The sequence below is a fragment of the Medicago truncatula genome, chromosome 2 (genome assembly GCF_003473485.1).
Source record: "Medicago truncatula cultivar Jemalong A17 chromosome 2, MtrunA17r5.0-ANR, whole genome shotgun sequence".
In the NCBI taxonomy this organism is placed as follows: domain Eukaryota; kingdom Viridiplantae; phylum Streptophyta; class Magnoliopsida; order Fabales; family Fabaceae; genus Medicago; species Medicago truncatula.
The window spans coordinates 11,295,750-11,311,417 of NC_053043.1; the positions used below are offsets into that span (position 1 = coordinate 11,295,750).

Consider the following 15,668-nt stretch of genomic DNA (forward strand, 5'->3'; position numbering starts at 1 on the left):
CGAGTGATCTAAAGTAAAAGTTCTTGTTAGAAAAGATTCTGTAAGAAACATAGTGAATATTTCACAATTAGAGTAAATCAACCTGCAAAACAAAACAAGAGGTATAAAATGAAATACGAAAACAACTCTCAAAACACCTAAATGAACACTTTTTTTAAAGGACCTAAATAAATATATAGTATGCTGATACAGAGTGAGTACATTAGTACCCGTATCCACATTCATACCAGCTCACTTCTGCGGACAAATACACATAGTTGTGTTAGTATCCGTCGTGAAAATTTCTACAGATAGCCAACCGGTCCGATACCCGTTTCGATCTCAAGTCACAATATCTGAAAACTTAATTACAAATTGTCCCAAGGAATCATTTGAATGAAACTAAAAAGAGATGTATTTATATGAACAGCTAGACATTATAAAGGGGAAAATTCAGTATCACCTAATTGGGCGAGCTAAATATTGATATGAACAGGTGAAAAATTCAGTAGCACCTAAATAGCAAGAGCTAAAACATCATCAGACATTGAATTTCTAGCTTTAGAAGTAGGTGGGAAAAAAAATTGATATTCCTATAAGAAAAAAAATATCACAGCGTGCATAGGGGTACTAAATACTCCTGCCAAGCCAGACTCCAAATTTCATCTTCCCACCTGGTTAATGTTGTTGCATAGTCACCCATGCCAATTCAGAGGAATTTACATTAGCTACTCATTTGTTCAATTCCTTTATTGTCATCTGCTGTGTCCTTGTTGCTGTCTCCTCCAACTTCAGCCAGTTTCTCATCCACAGAACTGGATGCGGACGAACTTGGATTTTCACTTTCTGTTTGAGTTGGGACAGAGGATCCAATGCTCAGATTCTCGTCCAGTGATGCTAATAGTGCAGCATCCGTATGTTCATCCTTTGTTACTGTAACATTGGTTGACGGAGATGATGATTCGGCTGCATCAAGATCATTGTTCCCTGATTCTGACTCAAGTTCTCCATTGGGAAGAACCTCAGAAGGGTCGCTGGCATCTAAAGACTCCCTCCATTCAACCCACTCAACAGGTTTTTCGGTTCCAACAGGTTCTAATTTTGGTTCTGCCTCTGCTTCTGGAGAAGACGTCGCAGTATCAGCCAAGTCCTCGTCTTCATTAGCAGTCATGTTATAATCTTCATCGGCGTTTTTGACATCCTCTTCAGCATTAGGCGACGGAGAAGCAAGAGAGCCAGTTGACTGTTCATTGGCTTCTCGATCTTTGTCCTCCCCAAAAGCAAACCAATTGGAATTCGTGAAGAGAGAAGACCCACTGCTTTTATGATGAAAGATGTAAATAAACAGTACCAGGATTAACAGCTCAATTTGAAGTAAACAGATATGTGAATGATCAAAAAAGGCACAAAACATTTACCTTTCATGGTCATCTCCCAACCGCAAAGAAGATATAACAACTTCTGCAGATTCATCATCAAAATAGACATCCTGCAAGATATATACTATATAAGATGTTTTACAATCACCAATGAAAATCTCAGCCAAAGATCCTATGTAACATTATAAATCACCTCAAACAACAACAACAAATAAACATGCCTAAGTGTGTGATCATCTGCAGGCTTGGTTTGCAAAAGTAGAAGATAAACTAGCAATAACTAATAAATTAGCTTATTAATGACAGCTTGTGGCTAGAACTAATTATTTGAATTTAAGTTAAAAAAGATATTACTTCAAATATTGCAATTTACTTCAAATTGTATAATTTAAAAAAATATATATATATTTTATATTACTGAATTAACTTAAAAGACTGAGAGAATAAACCCAAAGAAATCCTTAGTTCAATCATTCCACTTGTACTCCATCGCTCTATATCACCTATGCTCATGGACACCAGATAAATACCCATCTTCATTATTGTATCTCATTACTTTACTGGTTTTCCCACACTTCCATAATCATTGGTTCAATTGGGGCTCCTCCTTCTTCCCATCAGGTTCAGGCTATTACAATCATTAATGTATGACTGCAAACTAAAATGAAATTATTTCTAGAAAGAAAATGTATTTAACCATGGGTTCAACATGGAAGAAAAAGCTTAAATCCCTCTAATATACTTGAGAAAAACATTGCTCTATCAAAAGCTTCATAATAATTCAAGAAGCTACTAGAATTTTATAAGATTTAGAAACTGGATGATCATAACAACGGCAAGTTATGTACGTACAGTGTACTGCTCTTGCAATCTTTGAAAAATTGCTTTAAATGAGAAAATATATCAAAGTATATTAACCACGACAGATTCAATCACGTGATCAGTCACATCAATTCCAACATTCCAAATTACCATTTGATGGGAAAATAGAAGTATACCTCGTCATCTCGTTCAAGAGACCCGTGAACCTGAAACACAGGCATATAAATCAGAAATCCAAAGCTAATGACACAATCATGATAAACAATAGTAGCAAACCAACCAAAAAATAAAACACAATTGAAGAATCAACACAACCAACACTTAGGTCACCAGCAGGAATTTATCTTTCTATAATAAATTAATAGTTATGAAAAATGAGTGAAGTGACAGTCAACCGCTAAGGAAGTAGTAACTAAACTCCTAAGCTACACGTAAAAGATTATATTGTCCGTTTGTTGTTGGACTACATTTGCACCAGAAATTAGCATAAAAAGCAGCAGCTAATGTAATAGAGTTTGAGACCTGATTGTGTCAACTATAGACAAATAACATCATTCCTATAACAGCACCTTAAAACCAAGCAAACTCTCGAACACTGAAAAAACTAACAGATATTACTCTGATTTGTTTATCCTTGCTCCCTAACAAAGACATTACTATTTTATGTCTTCTTCAACATAGACCAAGTCGTTCCTATTTCAGAAAAATATCCTGATAGGATACTCCTCACAAATAGGTATCTTTGGTTATTATGAAGAAAACTATTGAGTTTGAGAGCCTTTACATGAAGTGACTGCTAGGACACGTCAAGAATCAATTCCAACTGAGATGGGACAACTAATCCTCCAACAAATCTCAATGATAATTTCAAATGTTTCAGTTTTTCCATTAAGATCCATAAAAAAATGACACATAAAATGCCATACAGCTGCTCACAAAATTGATTGTACCTCTTCCATGTCATCGTCATTATTATAGATGCCATAACGGAAGGCCTGACTTAAGTTATTTGCCAAGGCTGCAACGTCATAGTCCCGATCCTGGAAATCATCCTCATCACTGTCCCTATTTCTGTCATGCAATGCTGTCGGTCTCCTACAAGATCAATAATTTTAAAATCATCGTAAAAATCTTCTAAAGAAAACAAAAAATAATTTTCTGAGATATGACCAATACAGAAGATGCTCATTGAAGAATCACAATGAAGCTGCCCCAAAATATAAAAATTCAGACAGTCATAATAAAACAGGCACATACAATTTTTTCTTGAAAATGTATGCATCCCTCTATAAAACCACTATTAGAAATTTTGGAGCCCAATTTATCTTGTAGAACATCAAGGTATAATGTTCTATCAATTGCAATCATGTTAATTTTCAAAATTTTGCTGAAGAAATGAGGATATCTTTTCACTATCGAGCGATATTTCCAAATATGCTCACCAATTTTTTTAAAATGCATATGCAATTCAAAAGGAATTGCTATTTTTAATATTTAAGCCCATTCAGATAGTGCAAATAGAGATCAAGTGATCAACCATGGGATAGAAAAAGATGCAGGTCAAGAAATATGACATACCCACAAGCCCATTGAGAGACATTTTCCACAGCATTCCGATTTGATAGAACACTCATGTACCAATCTGTCCATTCACTAATTCCCTGTAGATTTGGAAAGTGTGAAAATGAGCTTCATGACTACACAGTTAACTTCTAACATACATTTTCTGTAAAATATCAAAACAGATGGCAACTACTTATTGGGATTTGTGAAGAGAACAGAATTGATCAACTGATACCAAGTAGCAAATAGTATAGAAATCTGAGTTTAAACACTAGAACATCCTCACATAAAATAGTTACAGACCTGCAGATGCTCCTGAATCACACTGTTGTTATTCCCTAACTGGATAAGTTTGTTAGATATTCGGGTCAAGTGGCCTATGCTTCCTATTCTGGGTGGTGATTTACCCTCAGCTGGTGATGTTGGCTGCATGAAAATATTTTGCAAAAAAAACATCATCATCAACAAAATATATTAAGTTGAGTCATTCATTCAAGCTGATAAAATTTTTTTTTTTGGGAGAGCATGGAAGAGATCTCGACCTTGTCTGTACCAGCTTCCAACGTAAAATTCTTTTCTGCTTGAATAATTTTCCCAACAAAATCACAATCACGAAGAATATGTTCCCGAAGAGAAGAACTCTTGCTCTCCAAGCATGATATTATAATGGTTTCCACATGGTGATGCAGAAAGTTATTGTATGGATACCTACGACATTCAAAAAGTGTATCAGGGCATAAGATCATCAAATGATTTCAGAACAAGATAACAGAATTGTTGAACGTACTCGAAGAACAAGTTTATAATTCTTTGTACAGCTCCAAAATCAATCAATTTCTTCTCAGCAGCTTCGCTACCAACAGTTAGTAAGACTGATATGAACTCTACAATCTGAAATAACAAATATTAAGTTAATACAACGAAAGTGCTGCAATATAACTTTCCAAAATCTATAAAAATCATGAATAATAAATATATAAATTATAAGTGTTATGACGTAACATATTCAAAACTCAACAACCGATTACCAACATAATTAAATGGTCAAATGCAATAAGTCCAATTAATTTGTTAACCTTCAAACGATGTTTCCCAAGAGGCGGTTGTAACTTGCCATAAGTAGTCGGCAAGAGATTTTCGGCGGAAGAAACATCTAAAAGCTTTAGTAGATCACCTGCAGAAGAAACATCTTTATCGTTACTAAAGACATTCAACCAATTTAAAGATGCATATGAAGATGCAAATTAAATACTCCCTCCGTCCCAAATTGTATGTCGCTTTGGAAAAAAAATTGTCCCAAATTATACGTCGCTTTACAATACCAATGAAATATTAATGTTATTTTTCCTATTATATCCTTAACTATTAATTACTCTCTCTTCTTTCAATTATTTCATTTATCTTTTCCATACCATTTATTATGGATAATTTTGTAAAACAACTCATAATTTCTCTTCCCCACACAATATTAATTACATTTCTTAATACGTGTGAAATGGCCAAAACGTCATACAATTTGGGACAGAGGGAGTAGCATTTTGTTCATTTACAAACTATCCTCCCCCTATTACATAATGTCAAGCTGCTCAGATATGGTTCTATTATCAGCAATTGTGCACATATTAGAGTCATCTTCAACCCAAGAGGGTATATTGTACTCCGTATGCATAGGTCGTCTAAGCATCCATGTAAAAAATGAAAACTTGCTACAATGGCCTAGGAACAGCCACTTTCCATTTACAACATTTGCCTAAGAGGGTATATTATACTCCATATTCCCTAGTGATCATATTACCCAAAAAGTAAAAAAAAAATAGCTGAGCAAATTGGCACCCACTTCTTAACCCTCTGCTATTTGACAATCATCAGTTGACATCCTAAAATCAACCTACCATGGGCAATGTGGCTGAAATCTGACAATATTAATGCTGAAGCCCATATACTCTAAAAATTGGAAAGTATTCCAACATGTACCCAATTCAGAAACGAATCTGATACTTCCTGATATGTGCCAAGGAAATATCCAATTATTGGTTTATTTTATATTTGTTTATCCCAATACTTCTCAGATACTTCTTCAAATAAGGGAAAGGCTCTAAAAAGGAACCCAGACTTCGGAGGTTGCACCGTCACAACGAGTATGATTCATGCCCCAGAGGTGGACCTTGAAACAGTTGCTAACTTGTCATGAAATTTGTGGTAAGTTTCAAAGGGCCAATAACTGCGATAACCAAATTCAGGAGTTGGCTCTTGAGGATTCTAACAAGAACTTAGTTTCTTGTGAGTGATTCTTGCCGGTCAACACCTGAGGGTGATGCCAACAAAGGTTCATTGGAGCATATACCTAATCCTAAAAATGAGCACTCAAGTCTAGTGATCAATTATGTGAATCAGGACATGTGTGGAACAGGTATGGCTGCTGCTAGCCAATTTGGTCTGCAGCACAACTCTAGTAATAAATCGGATAAAAAACACTTCCATAAATGTGGACTCCTAGCTACAGATAGCACTATTACCTGTTTTGGATACTTTTCAAATACATCCAAAGGTCAACTTCCCAACTAAGGATAAGATTATCACCTCTCACACTCGTTATCACAACTTTGTTGGTTCCCCTGTTAGTGGGTAGGAAGAAAAAAGGTTCTAGATGAGGAAGAAACCTTTGGTTAACAACATATCTAGACTGCGTGGTAAATTGACAAAAATTTGAATCCTGTTAATAACCTACATGAGTGTGCCCATAGGTGTGTGGATGTGTCTTAAGATATCTAGGTTGTGTAGTATCTTGATGTTATAGAAAAAATTCATACCCATGTATCAATATTGGGTCGTATACATTTTATTATGCATATGGGATACTTAGAAAATAGAGCTCATACATACATAATACTAACCAGATGATAAAAGTTTGTAAATTGAGACCTAAAAATAAAAGGTTATTTGAAGGTAGAGGTTGATAAGGAGGAGTCTTACCTAGACTTTCTAGCATGCCTTCAACAGTCTCAGGATTTGCAGTTACAGCGGAACCGTTAGTCATTTGACGGTTATAGGAATGATAAGCTCCAAAAGAAATTCTACTAGGGTCTAGCAAAGATATGCATATAGATAACGAGTTAACAAGAACAGATTTTGGCCGAGAGTCTTCTAGAGCATGACAGAATAATCTTCCTATAAAGCTGCAAAAAGAATATGAAATCAGTTATCACTCGGAGAAATAAATGCATCAACTTCAAGTCATGAGAAACTGATGTAGCATTTTATTGGCAACAAGGAAAAAAACAATTTACCTCGGGCTGCAAATTTTGGCAGAAAGTCCTGCTGGAGCAAATCGTGTAATGGCACAGAGTGTTTCTGCTGTATTAGTATGCACTTCTGGAGAATCCTATGCAAGCCACACCAAAGGAATGTACAGTTAATGTGAAAGTATGTTCTGCGACTAGCCTTCTCAATAAAGAGAATCTGGTTATACACAGTATTCCTTACACCATTTATCTGTTCATGTATCCTAGGAAACTATCAAAACCAACTAAAATCTGCATTTTTCTTTATAGATTGGAGTGGGTTTAAAGGAAAGGTTCTATCCTAGGAAAGTGATAGTACATAAACAAGTAACACAAGATATCCACCAGTAGGGGGAAAAAAAAACTTCAGCGCAAGTGAATATGCTCCTCTTCACTTAGTTATCCAATCCTAAAACCACTAAAACTAATACAAAGAACAGTCACAAACTCAAATGACAAAGATTCATGAAAATCCCACTGTTCTATGAGATGTGTATCACAAATATGCTTTTAAATTTAATCTGCATGATCATTTGCTCTCAATTAAGGTATAAGCTTTCATAATCCTGTTTGGCGTTTTCACTATTTAAAGCTTCCATTGCTTGATCTCTAATACTTCATTCAGATTTTATTGAACTTGTTATTTGTCATGCAGAATTTTTATAAATAGAAATTTAACCACGTGAATAGAATATATATCTATGAAATTAAAAACAGACGAGTGCATAACTCAACCATTCAGTACTAGAACAATTGTTATTGTTCATTACAACGTATAAAGTATAAAATAGGCGGCAGCAGATAAAAATTATACAGCATCAATGCATATTCACATACTTACTACTTATTTGCATTACATGAGAACTTAATATACAAATATTAACAAACCAAATCATGAAGGCATTTTTCAATTAATAATACTTACAGAAGAACTAAACTTGTCCACAATCATCTCAAGCACATCAGTCTCTTCAATCCACTGCATCGCATCCACATGATTTGCATACATATGCTCATCCGCACCAATCAAGCGAATCAAAACCTGGTTTGTGGAAGAAAAAAAAATAACCATTAGAATTAGCAAGCAGGCACACACGTAGATGTAAATAAAGATGACTAGTTTTCTTATTTAATTTAATAAGGGTCTTAATTTCAAAATAATTATGGTTTCGACTTGGGATAAATCATTTTCAATCGAATGATTTGTTCTCCATATGTGCATGCTTGATTTCTACATCATAATATATGCCCACACAAGGAAGATTTGTGGATATTCTCGCCAAAGGTTGAGCAGACCAATTTCTGAAACAATTGTATTCAATTATGAAATGGAGAGTATCTATGTGTTAAACAGCTTGAAGGGGAGTGTCGTTAAGTCAGACTGTTTCTGGAATACATATGTTAGGAGCTGGAACTGTGCATACTCCTCTTGTAATTAGTAAATTACCTAAATCAAGGGATGATAACATTAACATTATTATTTATTCGAAAAATCATTGTTAGTATTAGAATTAATTATATAATACTGGGAATCCTGTATAATTACATTAGTGTTTATATCAATCCTTAGGCACCAAATTAGGGAAAAACAGACTTGCTGAAAGTAGGGAAAGGGAAACTAGACATTTGAACCAATAGATGTGTTAAGAATGATGAAGGAAGAACTTTTATCATAAACTTTTTAATGAAAGATGTGAGTGTTTTTTGAATTCTAATAGACTTAAAATTAGAGAGGAGGGTCAAACTTACTCCTATTAGAAACCAATGTGACGTTCTAAAGATATAAGAAGCAAGTTATTGCTCCTCACCAGCCTATTGCTCTAGTACCTTTACCCATTTCTTTTCAAACCTTAGACTCAAGGTTTTGCTCCCATATTATTTACCTACTAACCTCGAATGTAAGCTCTCTAAGACTATAAGCTAGCTTTAATGTGCATTGTGCTGCTCAATCGTCAAATGTGCATTGGTGCCTCGCTGATTATGTTATGGCACACATTCATCCAGAGTGTTTGATTTGAGATTGTTTATTGTTTGATATTTAGGATTTTTATTCTATGTTGAATCTATAAATAGTTCATGTAAACATTTAGACATTTTTTTTTATTTAATTGTGCTATAGAGTATCTAATGTCAGAGTCATTAAAACACTACCCTAGCGAATCAATCGGCCATATTTGATGAGTACACTGCGAAGGAGTAATATTGGATTGTCTTTGCACCACACTCACCCATACACTCACATGAAAAGATAATACAAAGAGTAACAGAAATTCAGTCACCAATGAAAGTAAACAATCATCTAATATTTTATAATAATAAGATCAACAATTCTAATGCACATGTACTGGCAATGGGGTTCTTCATTTGATGGACACTTCCATTTGGAGAGAGATAGCCTCATGGAACAAAATAATAATATTATTTTATTCTATGAGTCTAAATCTCTCCAAATGGAAGTTTCCATTAAATGGATAGGATCTTGATCCCAGACAATGAATACAGGTAAAAAGATAATATACAGCAAAGCAAGGAGTAAATAATGACAAAAACCAACCTCCATGATAGATGTAATCCCAATCAACTCAACTAGCTTCTTCACGATTTCCTGGTGAGCCTGGATAAACATTTAGCAAATTGATAATTGCAACTCAATGAAAGATTAAAACAAAATAAAAAAGCAATCATCACTCCATTATCAGAATATAGATTACTTTGAAAAAGTATTGAAGTTGTTTCAGTCTAGCAACTTCTTTCAATATCCACACTTATCATCCTTTTCTTCAGACATGTTACAAATATTATAGATGCCACAGAAGTGGGGAAATCTGTAGGGTATGTTTCAAATTCACACAACACACATATTACACTTTCGGCTTTAGTATTTGTGCTATTTTAAAAATAAAGGTAAGAGTGACGTAAATTTTATTCACAAGCTTACTAATATTATAGATGCCACAGAAGTGGGGAAATGTGTAGGGTATGTTTCAAATTCACACAACACACATATTACACTTTCGGCTTTAGTATTTGTGCTATTTTAAAAATAAAGGTAAGAGTGACGTAAATTTTATTCACAAGCTTAAAATCTAGTCAAATTGCTATGCATGTAGTCCAATAGAGAATAGGAGAAATAGACAAGCAATATTTTGCTTGGTTCAACCTACAAGCTATGTTTGTTTTGAGAGAAAATAAGAGGGAAAAATCTTAAAATTTGGATCAAGTCTAACTCAACAAACCAGCATGTAAGGTGAGTGATACAAAACCTTAAGTCATATCGTATCCAATGTGGGACTCTCGACGCACACACCCACACACAGGACTGGACATGTGACGCGCGGCCAAATAAAGGGTGGTCCAATGGATCTAGAATAGATTATAATACCATCTTAGATGTGGATTGAACCTAACTCAATCCGCACAACATTGAACTGTATTGTGAGGGATGCCTACCACAAATAACCCTTTTTCAGACCATAACACATCTAATGTGAGAGTCTCAACAAAGAGGAATGCATCATTTTCACTTGTTTCCTTGTGCAGAAAAAATATGAAGGTGAGGGTGAGAGCAAGGTGAGAGCAAGGTGGGACCCACATCAAATTTCCCTATCCTTGAGCGGAGAGCAAACACAAATCATACAATTTTACAAGACATTTATTTAGCATTATGTAAAAGAATATACTACCTCCGTTCCTTTTTAATTGTCACATTTTGACATTTTACATAAACCAAGATAGTCAATGATTGTTACTACTTTTGATGCAATAAGTTGTACTTTTAATATAATGACCTTATTCATTTAATATCTCATTTCATATATTTCTCTCTCTGCAATAAATAACTAAGGATAATATTGGTAAAACAACATTTAATGTTGCATTGAACTTTGAAAGTGACAGTTAAATAGAAACAAAAAATTTCTTCAAAAGAGACACTTAAAAAGGAACGGAGGGAGTACATTTTATTCTCCAGCGATAATTTTCACAGCACAATTCAATGTGGAAACTGCATGTCATTGCGGGAAGAAAAAAATGTGTAGGAATGAAAAAAGTTAAGATGTTCTGAACTTACTTGAACATATTGCATGAAGGGACCTGTCTTGCGTAACAACAGGCATACAACTACCTAGCAGCATAAAAATTTAATCAAAACAAGGCCATGGATCATTTACAATAGAACTAAATAAAAACAATAGCAGGGATTATTTTTAAATAATTAAGAGAAGGATAGAAAATTACAAAAGAATCTGAGTTCTGATTTCAAAGGGTAAGTATTGGCCAACTCGAGCAGAATTTGTTTTCATTTCAAATAATTTGAAGTGTCAGAAAGCATTAGTATTAGCCAATTCTCTCCACACCAAAACTAATTCTAAACCATAACCAAATATGCAGTGTACTTCAAAAAAATTAAAATCAGTACCTTGCTAAAATATCCAGCTAGTAGGTTACCATGGGAGTTATTTGGGTCCAAAAAAGAGAACAGCAAACTCATCAACTGCCGAGGAGTAATGCAATTAGTTCTTTCAAGGAGTAATGCCATGTAAAAAGAGTTAAGAAAATAAGTTTGTGTCTTACTTCCTCATCCTCCACCAGAGTTTTGAGTATGCTATCAACTTCACAGGTAAATATCTCACAAGCAATAAAAGGAAACCTGTTACAAAACGATAGCAATTAAGATGCATAACAGCAAATATACAGCAAAACAAGAATTTAAATCAATCACCAATTTGAGCAACCTACTTAAAAGTCCGCTTCTTTTCAGCATCCTCAGGAGCCTCTTCAACAATGTATCGCACCAATTGTTCAACCTGTGCTTTTCCGGACAAACTACAATAGATAATATAAAACTGCAATAAGTGCAATATAAAAAAACAATACTGGTGTAGTCAGAAGAGGTATATAACTAAAAATCTCGCAACAGAAAAAAAATAAAAATAAATAAATAAATATTCCCATAGTTTACTACATGAAAACAACAACTTTCCACCAACAATCTCTTACAGGGAGGAATTAACTGTCCACCTAAGCATAACATAGATGTTTTAGTACAGAAATGAAGAAATTTTATTTAAATCTTCAGGAAATACATTATTAATCGGTGCTACAACAAAAGAATATTCCCATTAGGCAGGGTCAACAGTAAAAGATCAACCCTCACCCTTTGTAACATTCTATGAAGCACGGACACTCCTCAGATTAGGCGTGTCCCGGTGTCAGACAGTGTCGTGTCCGACACCTACATGACACCGACACTTGTAATTACACTGAATTATGTTATTTTTTCAAAATATTAGCTGTGTCAGCGTGTCTGTGTCCATGTCATGTCTGTGTCCGTATCCCGTGCTTCATAGATAACAATTAATGAAGACTGAAATGCACTTACATAGTTACATGATTAACAGTGGGAAATGGGGTGTTGTAAAATGTAAGCTAAATTAAGTTTTTTTATAGATGTTTTCACTGAAGAATTTGGCGACAATTTTTTAAGTCCTTGAGTAAGATAAGCAAAACTTAGGTCCTTGAATTACTATAGTATCTTAATTTTTCTAAATCAGATTTTTCCTAACAATCTGATCAACTTTCGTGATCAACAATGGAAAAGTATGATTAGTTAGAATACAAGGGATCACTTGAGTGATTTATGCAAGTATCTTATTTATATCATTCTTAGGTCTCACCCCTGATCCCTGAACAATACTACGAAGTCAAAAGTATTTATCCTCAAGTCAGTTAACAAACTGGTCTGATGAATAATATTATAATTCGCTTCATAAGGATAATTTCTTCAACACAAACAAAACAATAATCTTTAATAAAAAATAAATTTGATGGTGAAAAAGAAGTCCATTACAAGTTTATAAGGCGGCTATTAAGAGCTTTGCATTCTTGAATTATTTCGTCCTCATCAAGTAGTTCCTCCATGGTGAAATTGTCCCTATCCAAAATGGTCTCCACCTGCAGGATAATAATATACCGAATAAGAGTAAAATCAACCAACCAGGAGGCATCCAAATTTCATATTAAAAGTTAAATCAAGTCAAGATAATGTTGTTATTCCATCCCCCAAAGAAATGTCAATAAATAAAATCAGAGTTGCGGAAAATAGCAGAACGTCAAAAATTCACTATGTGAAATAGCATCAAGTGTTGCAGTCAAATAGAATTCTTTACACGTTTGTCTGGTTCTCAAATATGCTTTCAATTTGTTCATAAAACATCTTACCTTCTAAGTAGAGTTTTTTCCCAAATTCCTTTTTACATAAGAATATTTTCCTTGCACATAATTACTAATTTAAGGGGAGGGGAATATAAAGACAGTACAAAGCAATCAAAACTAACACATCTATTACAAAGAAAACAAGGTAAATGATATTTGGAATATCAAATGAAACGTTAGAAATGTGTATGGTAGTCGTACAGTTTAATTCGAGTGTGGGACATAAATGCCTCCTTAGAAATTTTTAGGTTAGGTATTACTGCACATCTGGCAGGGGATAAGAAATCCTACCAAATAGAAATAAAAGATAATTGAGTCAACATGACTTAAAATAAACCATCCAAATCTCTTTCGCATATCAGTGAATGAAAAAACTCTACAGTAACAAAAAGCATAACAACCAACCGAGGCCAAAACAACCCTGTCTGCCAAAAAGCAAGGAAAAACGAGTTCATTAAAATGCATGTAAGTTCATAAAACCTCAGCCATACTTGTGCTGGCAAAAAAACAAAATACAACGTGAGAAGATGTTCAAAGGGGACAGGTCAGACTCAGGCCACCTGTCCTGATTAAGGAAAAGAAAAGCATCTAAGAACAAAATATTCAACAGCCAAAGTCCTGAATATCTTCCCAAATCATGAAATACAAACGGTGAAGTAAATATTGTTATTAAATTTTAAAACTGGAAAATTTATACAGATTATTGATAAAATCAAAGTCATGGACAACAGCAAATCAAATCTCCTCATTTATATCCAGACCTCACACCAGCAAAAACCGTTACTAACACGGATCATGGTAGAACTTCAGTCATTCATCTACCCACAAAAAACATATATCCTAAACCCTCCGAAACTCATTAGTATCATTCACCTCCCCAAAAACAAAACGTGTCCTAAACCCTCCACACTGCTCCATTCATCATCTATGTCCACCATTTCTTATCCACCATTATTTATCTCAACTAGAACTGTTCAAATCATTAAAAATAAAATACTCCCCCCCGTCTCATTATAAGTGTCTCATTTACAATATTTTTCAATCTCAAATTAATTGTCAGTTTAAAATACCAATGAAGCATCAGTTATTTTTTTCCGCTAATATACACTTGCTCCCTCCGGCCTCCATTATAAGAGAACGTTCACTTTGTAGTTTCGTTCAATAAATGATGTATCTAATTCCTAATATAGACCAGATACATCGTTTACTGAATAAATGTAAAAAATGAACCCATTTAACTACGCCACTAAATGCTTATCTAAAAAACTACTCTCATAACAACGGGTAGCACTTGGGTGCCATTGGTACCTTTGTGTCTATCTCTCTCTTAACAACTCATTCTCTCTCATCTAAATAATTTATTTTAATCATTCATTCGTCATTCTCTCTCATTTAAAATGAACCTATGTCACCAAAAAAACTATGGCACCCAAGTATTTCCCCATAACAAACACTTAATAAGAGTGTTTTAGTTACAAAAACTCGTTTTATTATTCAAATTAACACAACTAATCATTTTCTGTAATACTTTTCACAACTATCAACTAACAACAATCTCGTACTTCCAATACTACACCTAGATTTTCAAAAATCTCAAACGCAAGTATCAATCAATCATAGACGAAAATTTTAACTGTACTGAATAATCAATCAGAGAGGCACAAGCACCAATTAAAAAAAAATCCTAATCCAAGAAAAGACACTATAGTAACTTTTGATGAAAATCAAATACAACAACACTTCATTTCACAAGAAATCTCGGAAAATCAAATCCAAGCAAAAACATGTATAAATTCAGTCTCAGTGAAGCTTAAACGTAACAAAGAGAGATCGAAATTGGAAATTGAAGAAAATTGAGATTGCGGAACTGACCGGAGAAGCGGTGGATAAACCAGCCATTCGCCAAAACATGATGAATTATGGTGAAGGAAGAAGAAATTGAAGATGGATCTGGTAGCGGAGAAACCCTAGAAACGAAGCGAATTGAAGAATTGAAGGATTTGGATGTGAAACCCTAAGATCCAATCGAGAGAGAGAGAACAAGAGAAGCTTCAATCGCGGGAGAAAGATTGTTTACAAGTGTACAAGAAAATTACAACCAGTATCATAATATCGTATATATATTTTCTCAAATTTGAATGTAATATATTAAAATTTAATTCAGTCAAAATAGATATTTAATTTATTAGCTTTTTTTGAATAATAGTATTGTTTTTTGGTAGACTTTTTTACTGGAATTTAATAATTCAAAGGTATAAATCGGCGCAAAGATTTTAAAAGGAAAAAAATAAAATATTATAAATCATGTGTGAATGTAGTCATCATTTGGTCAATTATGTTGGTATGATTTTTTTATTACAAAATTATGTTGATATGAGGATGCAGAAGAGATTAGTGTTGATAATAAATAATATAAAATATTTTTTAGAAA

At 34.0% G+C, this 15,668-nt stretch overlaps 1 protein-coding gene across 1 annotated transcript; it reads right to left on the bottom strand.

Annotated features, from left to right (window-relative positions):
• Positions 1-262: 262 nt before the first annotated feature.
• Positions 263-15,337, bottom strand: LOC11408739 (serine/threonine-protein phosphatase 6 regulatory subunit 3). The gene is made up of 19 exons (XM_024776215.2): positions 15,110-15,337; positions 12,873-12,976; positions 11,762-11,848; positions 11,597-11,672; positions 11,442-11,516; positions 11,094-11,147; positions 9,579-9,638; positions 7,950-8,066; positions 7,031-7,125; positions 6,717-6,919; positions 4,820-4,917; positions 4,531-4,634; positions 4,286-4,451; positions 4,047-4,169; positions 3,759-3,841; positions 3,131-3,275; positions 2,357-2,386; positions 1,398-1,468; positions 263-1,295 (listed from the first exon to the last, which is right to left on the bottom strand). The coding sequence occupies exons 1-19, from the start codon at positions 15,146-15,148 to the stop codon at positions 704-706; spliced, it is 2,322 nt and encodes a 773-aa protein (XP_024631983.1). The 5' UTR covers positions 15,149-15,337; the 3' UTR covers positions 263-703.
• Positions 15,338-15,668: the final 331 nt, after the last annotated feature.